This window comes from Lampetra fluviatilis, chromosome 4, assembly GCF_964198595.1.
Source record: "Lampetra fluviatilis chromosome 4, kcLamFluv1.1, whole genome shotgun sequence".
NCBI lineage: Eukaryota > Metazoa > Chordata > Hyperoartia > Petromyzontiformes > Petromyzontidae > Lampetra > Lampetra fluviatilis.
In genome coordinates this window covers 10,475,873-10,490,715 of record NC_136278.1, presented here as the reverse complement: position 1 = coordinate 10,490,715, position 14,843 = coordinate 10,475,873, and the positions used below count along the sequence as shown (strand labels likewise).

The following is a 14,843-nucleotide window of genomic DNA, read 5'->3' as shown; positions in this document are numbered from 1 at the left end:
TGATATGTATGGGTCCAGAAGTAATTGTCCAAATCTATGTAATGTGTCAAGTTTACCTGATTTATTTATCAAGGAGAAGGAATACACTTAAACCCATTACTTTTATTGTGCTCTTTGTTACTCCTCTTAAAACTTGAAAAGTGGCATGTTTCTCCCTTTTTCCCCATAGCTTCTCAAATTGTATGTTATCCAAAAACTTGAATAAATGGTCAGCTTTGAGATCTATTACTTTTGCTGTTTTCTTGCACTTAACTGACAAGTTGCCACAAGTGAGAAAAAGGGCAGGCTAGTGCCCTCTTTCAAAATTACTGTGCCTCACAATTGAACAAAATACATCAATGTCAAGCCAACGTTATGAATAAGGAAAGAAGAAAATGATTTGAAGCTTTCGTGACTGCAGGAATCCATACTCTTTGGTTCTGCAGTACTCCTGCTGTATCTGTTCCACCTGATGACGGTCGCTTGTGTTGCGATCGAAACGTCGTGATTTATTTTATTTTATACCTACGTTACTTTACCGAAAGAACCAAAGAGTAAAGAAGAAAATGCCGATGCAATGGAAACATTGAGATCAACAAGCTGAGTCGTTGATAATTTACAATATAAATTCACAATAAACTGTAGAAATTGTGTGACAAATCAATGTGAGATCCAGGCAGAACAAAACCTATCTATATCCCGAATTCAACAATAGATCAGTGTCTATCTGAGTGGTCCTGAACCATTGGTGGCATGTAATTTAATATGTTCATGGCAAGGATGATGATCACTGTTGGCTTCCAACAAAGTGGTATAACTTTAATTAACACGGAGGCATCAGTTGCTCCCCAAACGGAATTTGAATTCACAGCCTTCCCATTGCGAGTTGAGTATCACCCAGTCAGATCTTACATATTCCAAATAAAATGGAAATGTAATTTTCTTATTTTCGATGTGATTACTCGGTAATGGTAACAAATTGCAGGATGCATGAGCTCACATTGCTACATTTGGAACAAACTGGTGTAATGCAAAGGCTCAACTGTACGGTGCCCAATTATACGAAAATAGCATGTGTAAACAAATGCACGTGTCGTTGATGATTGGCCATCTGTGTGGCTACATTTACCTTTAAAAAATAAATTTAGTTTGTGGAGGGACATATACGGAGGAGGCGTCTTGTCTGTTTATTTATTTCTCTTTATAAATTAAACATAACGCCAGGTTTGCAAAAGGCGCTATGTAAATACAACATGCATTCGAGTATCATTGATAATATACTGTCCCAATGAGCTTGTTGCATTGTCAAAGAAACACGCGTTTAGAGTCGATTATTTTGCTGCTTTACATTTTAACATGATAAGCAACTTCGTTGAGCTATCATTTGTGGTCAGGTTTCATTTGTATGTTTTATTACGTGAGTTGTTTACCTTTCCTAGATCTTGCACTCCTATTGTGTTTTTTTATATTGTTGTTTAGGTAACGTTCTGACCAGCCCCTTACAGGACACCTGTGAATAAAGAGCTTTACTGGTAGGAACCACCTGGTTCCACCAGCCCACAGGGGATTATTGTGTCCGTCCGTCCGTCCGTCGTGGATCCAAAAATGGGAGGGGTGGGCTGGGTGGAGAGGGGAGTGGCAGGGTGGGGAGGGGCTGGGAGGGGTGGGGCTGGGTGGGGAGGGGCTAGTCACCCCGTGGTGCCCTTATAAAACTCAACGTTTAGCCTACTCACGCCGGCTTGTGCCCGCCCTCACAGTCGGCCATATTTGCGGAATACACCACGCCGCAGTTGACCCTGGCCATTGACCGAGCAACCCAACGTTCCTACCAGCTTCCTCCGCAGGAATGTGTTAGCTATACTCTTTGGTTTTTTCGGTAAAGTCACGTAGGTGAAAATAAAACAACTAAATTAATTTAGTTGTTTTATTTTTATATATTTGTTATTTATTTTATTTTGTTTTCACCTACGTGACTTTACCGAAAAAACCAAAGAGTATGGATCCTTGCAGTCACGAAAACTTCAAATCTAGCATTATAGCTCATCGGATCCCTCAAGTAAAAATACATATTCTTATTCTGACATTAAAGGCAAAGTCAATTATAGCAAATTCCCACCGCTTAATTGCGATTACCCTCAATTGTCTGTGTGTGAAAACAAAACGCCACAACCCTCCCTCAATGTCTGAATTCATGAGGCCCAATCTCAGCACTGGAGCACCTGAGGGATCAGCTCAGAGCCAAGGAAGAGAAACACAACACGGACATGTGGCCATTCCTAAACCTGACACCAGTCTTAAATACCCACCATACCTGTCAACCTTTTCGGTTTACCTCGTATTCTTGTACAGGGAAATTGAGTGTTCAGGTCCCCACGGCGTACAGCTGTTTCAATTCTCCCTTGTGATGGGACTCTGTAGGATGCACGTTGAGATTTTATAAGGGGCACGGGGTGACCAATAAGGTCTGAATTGGTCTGTAACAAGAAAGTCAACTGATACGGGGTTAACAGCTATGAATACCTAAGCCCAGAACGGCAATGCCCTGGCCAACCTCCCCCTTCCCCAAACAAAATCCCCCCCCACCGCACCTGCTCTCATGAATCTGATACAGTCCCTGCTTGATTCCGTCCAGATCGTCGTGATGTTGCTATGTATGTCCGCGAGGAAGGGAAGATGTTGGACATGAGACACATGTCATATATCCGTTGTTCAAAGTAATATATAAAAAATTAAACACGCTTTTAAGAAATGTCCTAGTAATGGCAGAACTCCACGACTCTAGGAAGTGGCCCCGAAGCTTATAACGTAAGAGACCGTGGCCAAATACAGCCAACGTCAGTTGACCGTGGACAATTAGACCTAAAGAAACATCTTATATATAAAACGAATGTATTTTTTTTTGTTATGACAATATAGTATTGTCATCAGTATGACATAAGTATACCAAGTTTGCAGTCGATACCACATTGGGAAGTGGGTTAAAATTGAGTTACACGATTTAAAGATACGACAACAGACGGACAGAGTTAAAACACATTCCTGCGGAGGGAGCTGGTAGGAACGTTGGGTTGCTCGGTCAATGGCCAGGGTCAACGGCGGCGTGGTGTATTCCGCAAATATGCCCGACTGAGGGCGGGCACAAGCCGGCGTGAGTAGGTTAAACGTTGAGTTTTATAAGGGCACCACGGGGTGACCAGCCCCTCCCCACCCAGCCCCACCCTCCCCTCCCATTTTTGGATGTACGACGGACGGACGGACACAATAATCCCTTGTGGGCTGGTGGAACCAGGTGGTTCCTACCAGTATAAAAGCGTGTAAAAGAAACTGCCGCCAGCGCCCACTGGCCTTGCCACAGGGTGGCAGTCGCGACACGGCGGAGGCTGCAAGGCGGAGAAGATGACGAGAGAGACGCGGCACCGTTGTTGAACATTAACCGACGACTGGACAACAACAACAACCACCGCCGTTCAGCCACTAAGTGTCGGTGACGTTGACCACGACGCTCGTGCCAGGCTACGTGCACGTCGAGGCCACGTGAAGCGTCGAACGCCCTGCCGCGACTAAACACCGCGCGTGCCCATTTTATCGTCCGTCCGATCGTCTCCCCGCCGCCCCCCCTCGCTTGCCATGGCCGGGCTCAACCCGAGGAAGAAACGACGGAAGGAACCGGACGACGCGAGCGAGGTCCCCTCGCACGTCAAGTTCGGCGAGGTGGTCGTGTATTTGGTGGAGAGGAGGTTGGGTGCCAGCAGACGCCAGTTTCTCTCTGCTCTGGCCAGGAGCAAAGGCTTCCGCGTGGATGACCGCTTTAGGTATTTCCGCATTTGTATTGTTTACGTGCAGCGATGTCAACGAAAGGTTTATTTGACAAAAAATGTCATTCACGTTATGGACCGTCCATAAATGACGTCACGCACCTAGGGGTGGGGGGGGGTCAGACATTTGTGACGATGTGTGACGACGGGGGGGGGGGGTATGAGAAATGTGACGTCACATCAAAATGCGCAACTTTAAATAAATATAGACAACACGTTCTACTTAATTAAATAGACTTTTTGATAAATGTATTCTCCTACAACAGAGTGCAGCGCCACATTAAATACGCACTCCAATGACAGTATTTCAAAGAGATTTAAAGCATGTTTTATGGGGGGGGGGGCAGCGCTTTGTGACGTCATATTTGAGGGGGGGTCTGACTTTTTGTGACGCCGTTTGACGAAGGGGGGGGTCAAAAATCGTCCAACATCGCGTGACGTCATTTATGGACGGCCCCTTAACAAAAAATGTCATTCACATTGACGAACGTCTCGTCTCCACGGTTGCAAATGTTGCTGCTACTGCTGCTCTGCGAGCGTGAATGGTGTTGAGTAGCAGGAGTCGAACCGAGGTCCCGGGAGACACGGAATTTTAACACTTTGTAACACAATTTTTGTTCCTGGGTAGTAAGTGATATGTTTTAATTGCTCATGCCTAAAATGTAGAGAAAATGGCTATTATTCCCCACACACTTTGCCTTTGTGACCAGGACTTTACGTGAAGGAATGACACAAATGCACACCACGTTTTCTCATTGAAAATTGGTAACTTTCAAAATATCACTGTCCTGGTCACAAAAGCAAAGTTTGTGGTGATTAATATAAATTTGCTGTACTTTTGAGGCATAACCAATTAGGAAATAACACTTACTACCCAGGAACAAAAAATATTTTTTTTTCTGACAGTGTAATCCGTGTCCTCGTGTGTGCTGCCCCTGCTGGTTTATCCATGGCTGTGATGTTGAACTCTGCGGGTGAAACTGATCCTTTACCCCCCAATCCATGGCAATGCACGGGCTCTACTCCTGAATAGGGTTGTTAGCACACGCCAAGATGCTCTGATGTATAAAACTATATATATATACGTGCATTTTATCGGGTAAGGCCCAAATGAGCTATATAGCTATTTTTCAGAAGCGACCTGGCCACAAACGATAGCTCAACGAAGTGGCTTATGTGTAAATGTATATGAGCTGCAATATTCTAAACGCATGTCGTATCTAAATGTGGAGGAAAAAACACGAAAGACCGGGAGAAACATCCTCACGATGCGATAATACGTGTATAGCTGCTGAGAATATGATCAGCCAATGCCAGCAATTTGTGTCAGATTGTAACTTCATTTAGCAAAGCATGAGATTGGAGTCGCGACCACCACCATCAAACCTGATGTTATCCCCCACTAATGCCACAGGCTTAAGTCGGCACCGAGGCCATCAAAGAAAGGGGAGGATTGGTGCTTTGTTAAATACAAAAGACTGACGAGGCCTGGATCGTAGGAGTAAGATAATAATGCTGACTATAAATATTTTGGACCACCAAAGTTGATGCGGAGATGCAAGTGTGGAATTTAGTATGGTACTTTTAATCGAGGATAATGTGTATATTGGGTGGCGTGTGGAGAGGGTTAATCCAGCAGTTGGTAGAGAATGTCATGAAGTATAGTACAGTAATTATTCTTTGGTTCTTTCGGTTAAGATTAAGATTAAATTAAGATTATAGTACAGTAATAATATAATAACAGTCGTTTATTTCTTCCAGAAAAGCCTGAATAAGTCCCACGTGTTTTCCAGTCGGGTTTTTCTTGGGAGGTTTGGCCAGTCTCTGTATGGGAGAAAACTGGACTTCATGCTGAGTAGCAACCCATATGAGGGTACAGCAATCAAACATTTGCAAAGATTAGTCCTCGGCCTACTCACATTAATGGCAAACGTATGTTTTGGAGTACCGTAGATGCAGTTGAGGTGGCACGCGCCTGTAACCCAGAACTTTAGAGACAAAGATTGGGGGAAACTCAAATCCCCTGGGCTTCAAAATGGCCAGGAGATGGCAAATAAAGTAAGTGGGATTATGATTTTTATTTATTTATAAGGAATTGACAAAATATAGAATTGACAATCTATACTATGGAATTGGCCAGACATTTTATTTCATGAACTGCTTCAAATGAAGACGTTTCTAGTTGAATAAATTGCTTTATTACCTAGGGAAATGTATTTTTGCTGAACGGTTGATCACGAGCTTAGAGGCTGTAAATCCACTGCGTCATAGCCTTCAAATAACCACTGTCTCTGTGCCCGCCATAAAAATGGCCATGCTTGCTGTTTCTCAGCGGCGCGGTCACACACGTGGTGTCTGAGGGCCTGTCTGCAGACGAGGTGCTGAAATGGCTGGGGCAGAATGGGGGTGCTGATATCTCTGCCTCCTCTGCAAAGCCGACGTTGCTTCACAGCACTTGGCTTACTGCCAGCATGGAAGCCAACCATCCCGTCTCAATGCAGCCAACACACATATTACAGGTAAATGCGAGTGGCTGCCGGCGAAAAGAAATGACCGCAATAAAGAGTTACAAAGTGCAAAGTTGTGAATCGTATTCTTTTCATTGCAGTGTTATAATCTGTCTTGGCTGGATTATGCTGGCTTAAGAGTGCTTGAGCCACTAATTTTGGCTCCTAGGTGCTGATGTGTTTGAATCAGGTATTCATGTTTGGCCTTTAATCCTTCCGTCAGAGGTAATTCCTGAAGTTATTAGCACCACCCCCAACACCGGTTTTAGGTAAGCATTTGTTTTGTTGGCACCTATTACAGTTTTGTTCACAGCATCATCCTGAGGTGGATACATTTCCATTTAGAATGACCATGGAGGATGAAATCACTTCTGAAGTCACTTTAGTAGGCATCAAACTAGTCACTTTTGTAGGCATCAAACTAGTAACTTTAGTAGGGATCAAACTCGAAGAGTGGCATAACTTTTATATACCATACAAAGTATTAATATTGCCTGTTAAACTGATATTGTCCCGTACCTCCAATTAGCACGTTTGGCTACATACCGAGTGAAACAAGTTCAATGTACGTATTTTTTTCCCAGGAATTGAATGACATTAATTTGGTGGGTCTTTTATGCAGCTATTAGTGATTTGGCTGAGAGTATGTATGGTTTAGCCATGTTTGTTTGTTGAAGTACAGAGAGTTAGCCTGGTAACTTTAATCTAAATTGTCTTATGGTTGTTATTGTTTGACTTGCCTCCCACTGTTATTTTTGCACACAGCGTTCATATGCGGTGTTTTTTTTCTGGAAGACTGCTGTTTTTTCCTGGATTTTTCTGTTGCACATAGTCACTTTAAGATGTTCTTTGTTCATGTTTTTGTTTGTTGCGGTAGTACCCAAGTCAAGAGCCGCATGGCTTGCAGGGCTATACCTAATAAATGAAAACTGAACTAGTTATGCTTGAGAACCAAGTTTAAACAAGGGTGGCTGTCTGAATTTTAGATCCCAGGATGTCAGGGGTGCAGGCTCTGTGTTCTGACCGATCAAGTACGTAGCCATGTTAACCAGGAGAGAAATTTTGACTTTTTATTTAATATAATAAAATCATCATGGATAAATAGAGTATCAGTGATTGTCCACTGTAATCAGTTGCATGATTTAAGGCAAGTCAGAGAGTCTTCCTGCTAAAACGAGCATGTGCTCGTTCATGCCCGACTGGGAATTTAACTCTTGCTTTACAGTTGTGAACTGAGCACTTTAACCACAGCACCACCTCGCCAGATGTTTTAGATTTGTTGCATCACTTTTGTGCTAAGTAACTACATAATGTCAAAAGTGTCTCGCTGCTGGGTTGGTGCTCATTTCCATTGGCAACCTTTAGCCAAAGTTGAAAATTCCATAGTTCTATGGTTGGGATCAAATTTAAGACAATAATTGAATGTGGTGACATAAGGGGTGGCATGCTGTACCCTGGATTGACGAGTCCATTCATGTGGCCTTTGTGACTTTACCGAAAAAACCTGAGAATATGAATCATTGCAGTCACGAAAGCTTCAAATCTAGAATTTGTTTAAGCCCTTTGCGGATATGGCAATACCACTGTGTATAGGTTTAAGGTTGTGATGAGTGGGGCAAAGACCACTTTTAGTGACTATACACAGCTCACCTGGGTTTGACCCATGCTCGTATATTCTCTTTGCGTTATAAGCTCAGCGTGTGTGCTGAACTGCAATGCACCTTGAATCATGTGGTACTTGTTTTCGTAATTGATTTCTTTTCGTGAATTTCCTTCAGTGGAAACCTATATTCTGTAACATCCTGGAAATGCGAGGAAGGTCTCGGAGATTGAACATTCATTCCCAAGTCAAAGGTTTTGTACTTCGAGCAGCCCCACATTTGCCTTTTATAGCATCAACTATTTTTAAAAGTGTGTCAAATTTCCAAGTACAGGTTGTTGTTAATGTCACGTTTTTGTTATAGCATAGGTCCTAAATTTTGGAGTTCATGATCTTATTGAATCTAGCCAAGATGCCGTGGTTAGAAACCACATTTTAAATATGCGAGTTCAAATCCTGGCCGAAGGTTGACTCAACTCTATCATTTCCCTGTGGTCAAATCAACATTGTTTATCCAATGGAGAGGCTGGTCCCCACCATAGGATAGAGGAATTTCAACCACAGGCTCAGGACCACCAAACGGAGAGGAGTATCACTCAATATATTGTTATTCTTGGATCACAAAATGTAAATATATGAATGTTCATGAAAACTAAATCAATTACAGTTTTAAATGTTACGTTGTGAAATTGTACGTCTCTCAGTGCGTTACTGTTGTATTATTGTTGTATTACTGCTTGCACACACGACTAGACATTTCACTCGAAGTAAAGGCAATGCTAAAACAGGTGGCTGAATCCTGGATCTGGATCCATGATCTGAGTGATATCGACTTATCACTCTGACCCAGGCAATAGCCCAGAGAGCCGCTTTGGCCAACTGTGACGTTAAAATGATTACCTCTTCCTCTCTGTTGTTGTCACAGGCGAGCCCCACTGACGTTTCAACTCTGCCGCAATGCGCGCAGCTATCAACCATTGCTCCGTACGCCTGCCAGAGGAGGACCCCCTTGGAGCAGCCGAACCAACGGTTCACGGTAACGCACGCCGGTTGCCACACTGTGCCTCGTGCATCACACGCGGCCACCTTGGCAGCCAGGCTTCAGTCTCCACTCATGCGGTGACACCCACACTGGCATCATGTCACGAGGCAAAGCGTCCATTCGGATCTCTTGCAGAGCAGTGCTACCCTTTGTGTGAGAGAACGGCCCCGCAGAAGCGGATATCACAGAGCAGCCTCTTAAATCCCTTCTTCAAGTGACCTCTGGCCCACACATTAGTGGGCTGCAATTTGCCACCCACTCTGAATATGACAGTAATGTTCAGTCAAGCAAAAAAATGTATTCTTAGATATGGGATTGGTGACTGGGCTGATAAGATAAACTTGCTACACTTGAGAACCTAGTTTAATCACAAGCAACTGCCTGGATTCGAGTCCAGGATGTCAGCCATGTCAGCTCAGCACTTTGAACTCTAAGCCACCAGGCCCACCTCTGTTTCACTGAACTCTCTTAATTAAGATTAAATTCAAAACACCATTACAGACACGGCTGTTAATTGCAACGGCACTTTCCCAGAGCTTCCTGCCTTTTGCTCTTCTCCTTTCTCTCTGTCGCACTTTCGAATAAGTGGCCTTCAAGAAACACGCACGCGCGCAAGCAAACGCTACACACACTGTATGCAGCGTGTGTAGAACCAAGCTGCCACATTAGTGTCTCCCTGTTGGGGAAAAAAAAAATATGGCTGCCTGGAATCACAAGTTCTTCCCACTTCTACCCACTTAATGCAGCTTTACCACCTCATCAGTCATGTTTAAGTACTATAAGAAGAAAGCTAATAAAAATTCCTGGTCTGCCTGTCTTGCTGTTATATGTGCTGCACTGCAAACATGATTTCAAGGGCTGTGCAGGTGGTATGAAATTGCACACGTAGAAAAGAGTTTAATGTCTTTGTTATTAACAATACCTGGACTACTTTGAAGATCGGCTACAACAGATTATGTATTTTTTCATTTGCGAGCGAGTGTTTATTAATTGCAAATGTGGTTAATTGCTGTCTTTGCTTTCGTCTATGCTTTGGTGTTTATTGATATGCTTTAGTGAAGAGTTGATCATCGTGTAATGGTGCTGACCATTAATGAAAAATAATTTGTATAAATCATTTCCTATCGATTACAAATTTGTAATGCCATGTTCGTGCTTGCACCCTGTGCATGAAGACAGATACCTCATTTAGCATTATAGACTTTTAGGTCAAGTGCTGTTCGTGAGCGCCTATTAAGGCCGACAAAGGTACACGTGGGTGTTGTGCGGTCATTACCATGAATTCCCAACCATTTTTGTCTCCGCACTGCTGTTGTTGTTACAGCTGCACCAGGTGGTCACTTTTCGATGAAACAACAGCAATAGCCCTGGCTCGGTTCAGATGTCAGTTTTCCATTGGAATTGTGCTTGGGTAAAAATCTAACTCAGGTTCCCAAAAATGTCTATACAGTGTGCTGACAACAGTTGCATTGTTTCCCACATGCTTTCTTTCACTTACATGCGGCACGTACATTCTCAAATTCTGTGTCTGTAATATATAATACAGGCTGATGTAAAACATCCCTGTACTGAGCCCAATGGATCTTACTGGGCACGCTGCCACAAGACAATGCGTAGCTTATGGACAAAATGCGTAGCTTATGGACAGCGATTAATTTCTCACGGAATATTTTCCATAGCCCCCAAAATCCCTCATCCCCCAGATCTCACCCCCTTCCCTACAGCAGGGGTAGGGGCAAATAAATATTTTCCTGGGCTCAGCCCCTGACGGCTCCAGCTGAAATTAAGCCCAGCTTATGGACAATTGGTGTGTGTGTGGATATATACTGCATCTGGATGAGTGATGCTGTGGTTTGAATGCGAGAATCGCAGAAGCTTGTGAATTCTGCTTTGTGGAAAGCCAGGCGTTCTTTTGTTCTGCAGATAGACAGACACCCATCATGGAAATGTGGAATTTACACCACGGGAGGCAGTTACTGAGGGCAGACCTGAAGGCCCAAAGCGTTAAGCAGCCAGCAACAAACATCATGAATAAAGTTGGAATAGACAAACAAGCATGATTACGTTTCTTGAATTGAGCAAAGTCATAAGGAGCTTGGGAAATGAGACGACTAGGTGTGATAGCAGTGTGAGGGAAGAAGTGGGAAAGAGCACTGTTGTGGCCTCTAAGTGTTGTGGTTGAACACAGTGTGTGTGAGACGACAGAGTCAGTCTGGTAGACCGAGTTCTCGACGTGGGTGGAAGAGTCAACGGGAGAAGTTCACGGCAAACACTGACCATAGTGATAAAAGAGCCACGAGGAGGCGACTGACAGCTGGTGAGCGAGCAACTGGAGTGAATTTGGTGAATGCTGGATCATCCATTAATCTGACTACTTTATGTTTAATTCTGTCAAGTACAGTAAGATACTGTAAAGAAAATGGGGGTACGATTTTACGATCTTTCAGCACAATCCAATTCGGCAAAAAAATGGGCATAAAAAAAACAACGTAATATCTTTGCCACCCGTAACAGACGGTTTCACCCGAGAATTACTTTTCACAGTCAGAGTTTGGAAATATAAATGCTTTAGAACCATGGTTATATTTGCACAAAGGAGTGGGAAGCGGACATGCTTCTTTAGCAAACTGACATGTTTACCACCAGCCGGAGGCATTACTCCAGCTCGCCTCGTTCTGCGCAACACGTCCAAACACTGTTGTGTGGGAGGTTTTCGCCGTTATGAATGGGCTATTTTGAATGGATGCATCTGTTCATCAACAATAAGGATGTCATAAAAAACACATTTGTGCTGGGTTGGGGTTTTCTTTGTTTTTCAGTATTACCCTCTCTGTGGACTGCAAGGCCTACGTGGTTGGCATGCGTGGCGAGCTAAATGAGCCCACGTGTTGTGTGCGCATGTGTGAACATGCGGGCTTGTGTATGCAAGAGTGTGCGTGCATGTGTGTATGTATGTGTGTATGATCCGGCAGAAACAACCCCCTACCTCCTCATTGGTGCCGGACGGCAACGCTGTGGTGAGCAGTGCTGTGGGGGGAGGGCCAATTTAGATTGGCCATTCCCTTCATGGCGTTTGTAACCACCACAGCGGCCAAATGGGGGCTCTGGATGGGTGCGAGGGGCTGGTAACCCCTCCACCTTCAATGAATTACCACTAAACCACGATTTAAAACTTCAATTAAGCTTGTGCCGGAGGCCCCGGGGGGATAAGCGTCTATGAGGTCTCCTGCCCAAACCCCATTTGGCGGAGCCAGTCGACTGAATCCTTACCCTCAGGGCTCCTCCAGAAATAACAAAAAAACACTGCGGGTGGCCATGTGGAATGTTCGAATGCTCACTGCGGAGGAGAGGCTGCCACTCCCCTGTCGGGAGCTGGACTGGTACTGCCTGGATCTCTGTGGTATTCAGGAGGTCCAGTGGACCGGCTCTGGCTCCTGCCACCATGAGGAGTGGACAGTCATCTACGCGGGGCAGGAGACTGCCAAACAACAGGCTCTTCTTCTGAACAAAATAATGAAGGGGGTGTGGGAGCATGGCGGTGAGGAGTGGGAAGCTGTAAGCCCCAGGCTACTTTGGGCTCGCCTTCCCATCAACCAGAGGCAAGGAGTGGTGGTCGTGGTTACTTATGCCCCTACCAAAGACGACCATCCGTGGAGGGATGCAGGCAAGGCCGATGATTCAGATGCCTTCTATGTCCTCCTGTCACAGGTGCGAGCTAAAGTGGCCCCTCAGGATAGAGTCATCTTGTTGGGTGACTTCAATGCCCGAGTTGGTCATGATGCTGGCACCTGGTTTGGAGTGATTGGAAGGCATGGGCCAGATCAGCTCAATAACAACGGTAGGAGGCTGCTAGATTTTTGTGCAGTCCATGGGCTTGTAATTATCAACATGCTGTTCCGGCATCGGCGCATCCACACAACATCATGAATGCATGCCGGGTACAAGTGTAGTGGTGATACGCGCTGGGTGTATATGTCGTGTGCCAGCGCGTATGTACGGGTGTGTGTGTGGTGACGCGCGCTGACGGGGAGGAGCAGGCGTCAGTGCGCGGGTGGGGGTAGTGCTGCTGATTGGCTGTGTGCCGGTGACGCGCCCAGAGGGAGTGATCGGGTAGCAGCGCGGTGTGATTGGTCGGAGAGTGGAAACACGCGCTGAGCGGAACCGGATCGTGGGGATAGCGCGTGGGGATTGGGTAACGGAGGAGCGGTGCCGACGTTGAGGTCCGCATCCGCTCCGTCTCCCGGGAAGAAGGGGTATATAAGGTGATGCACAGAGGAGCAAGGGGCAGAAGTGGAACCATCTAAGAATGAAGACGAAGGTGTAGAGATAGAGCCCGGAGAGGAGAGTAATGGAGAGTAGAAGAGAGTAAGGTATAGTGTGTAGCCAGCGAGATAGAACGGTCTACACGAGCTGAGTAATGTATAGAGTGTAGCCAGCGAGATAGAAAGGTCTACACGAGCTGAGTAATGTATAGTGTGTAGCCAGCGAGATAGAACGGTCTGCACGAGCCGAGTATGCATACGGTGTAGCCAGCGAGAGAGAACGGTCTGCACGAGCCGAGTATGCATACGGTGTAGCCAGCGAGAGAGAACGGTCTGCACGAGCCGAGTATGCATACGGTGTAGCCAGCGAGAGAGAACGGTCTGCACGAGCCGAGTATGCATACGGTGTAGCCAGCGAGAGAGAGGCAAAGTCTACACGAGGCGAGAGAGGAGAGTGTAGCAGAGGCGCAGAGTCTACACGAGGCGAGAGAGGAGTGTAGCCGAGGCGCGGAGTCTACACGAGGCACAGAGAGCCGGCAGCACCGAATCCTGAGTCAAGAGAAGTGCGGTGTGAAGAAGAGAGGCCACGCGTTGTATTGTTACAAGTCAAGATTTAATAAAAGAAGTGTGTTCCCGTCAAGGAGTTTCCTGCCGTCATTTTCCAATACTTCATCTGGCGTCAGAAGTGAAACGGGCTTCCAAGTATGGAGACGAGGAAGACCCGTAGGACCCACGGGATTGACCGCGAGGAAGACCTGGACGACTCGGAGCCGCTGGTGGCGGGGGGTGAGGAAGAGGACTTGCCCACGCTGCAGGGTCCGTCGACGGCGCCGGCCGAGCGACCGGGGACAGACGCCGGGCTTCGTGAGGCGCACTCCCGACTGGCGGAGCTGCTGCTCGCCGCCGCGTCCATCTTGGCGGAGATCAGCTCGTCGGGAGGAGCGGGGACGGTGGGGGACATTTTACAAGGTCGCCCCGCAGATTCCCGCCAAAACGAATGGGGGATTCCCGCCATTGCGCCTGGGCCTGCTTTTGGCGGGAACGGCGAGCGCCACGTGGTGGTGGGTTCCCAAGCGCGCGCATCGACTTCATCAGCGCGCGAGGGGGTCCGCCATCTTACGTCTGCTGCTGGAGCCGCCATCTTAGACACCGACGGACAGGCGGAGAGGAACCACGAGGCGGATGACTTCATTTTTCAGCAGCGCCTGCCCACGTTGTCAGCCTTCAAGGCGGAAGGCGGAGACTGGGGCCAATTTCAGCGAAGGTTTTTGGCGCATCAAGAGATGTCAGCGTGGTCCGATGCTACGGCGCTGCGGGCATTGCCCGCCATGCTGGACGACGATGCGCTCGCGGCCTTCAGGGCTGCACGGAAGTCGGACCGCTCCACGCTGAAGGATGCGCTGGGTTTGTTGGCCAGGGTCTACGGGCCTCCCTCTACATGCCGCCATCAGTTCTACGCAAGACGGAAAGCGGCCACGGAGACCGCGCTGGCCTATCGCACGGCGTTGCTGGCTCTTGCTGATGCTGCGTTCCCTCGGATGGACGAGGAGGGCCAAGACGCGATGGTTTTGGAGCAGCTGCTCAAGTTGGCGCAGGACCTGGGGGTCCCTATCAACACAGCTGACGACATTGATATTT

At 46.5% G+C, this 14,843-nt stretch overlaps 1 protein-coding gene across 4 annotated transcripts in view; it reads left to right on the top strand.

Annotated features, from left to right (window-relative positions):
* The first annotated feature begins 3,356 nt into the window (after window positions 1-3,356).
* Window positions 3,357-14,843, top strand: part of LOC144931558 (DNA-directed DNA/RNA polymerase mu-like) — a 111,454-nt gene continuing 99,967 nt past the window's right edge. For all 4 annotated transcript variants that reach the window (XR_013636578.1, XM_078855530.1, XM_078855529.1 and 1 more), the window contains exons 1-3: window positions 3,357-3,791; window positions 6,127-6,313; window positions 8,827-8,937. Coding sequence is in view for 3 of the 4 variants with exons in the window: in XM_078855530.1 (XP_078711656.1) it covers window positions 3,607-3,791; window positions 6,127-6,313; window positions 8,827-8,937 (483 nt within the window). In the remaining variant the exon portion in view is untranslated. The remainder of the gene's footprint in view (window positions 3,792-6,126; window positions 6,314-8,826; window positions 8,938-14,843) is intronic.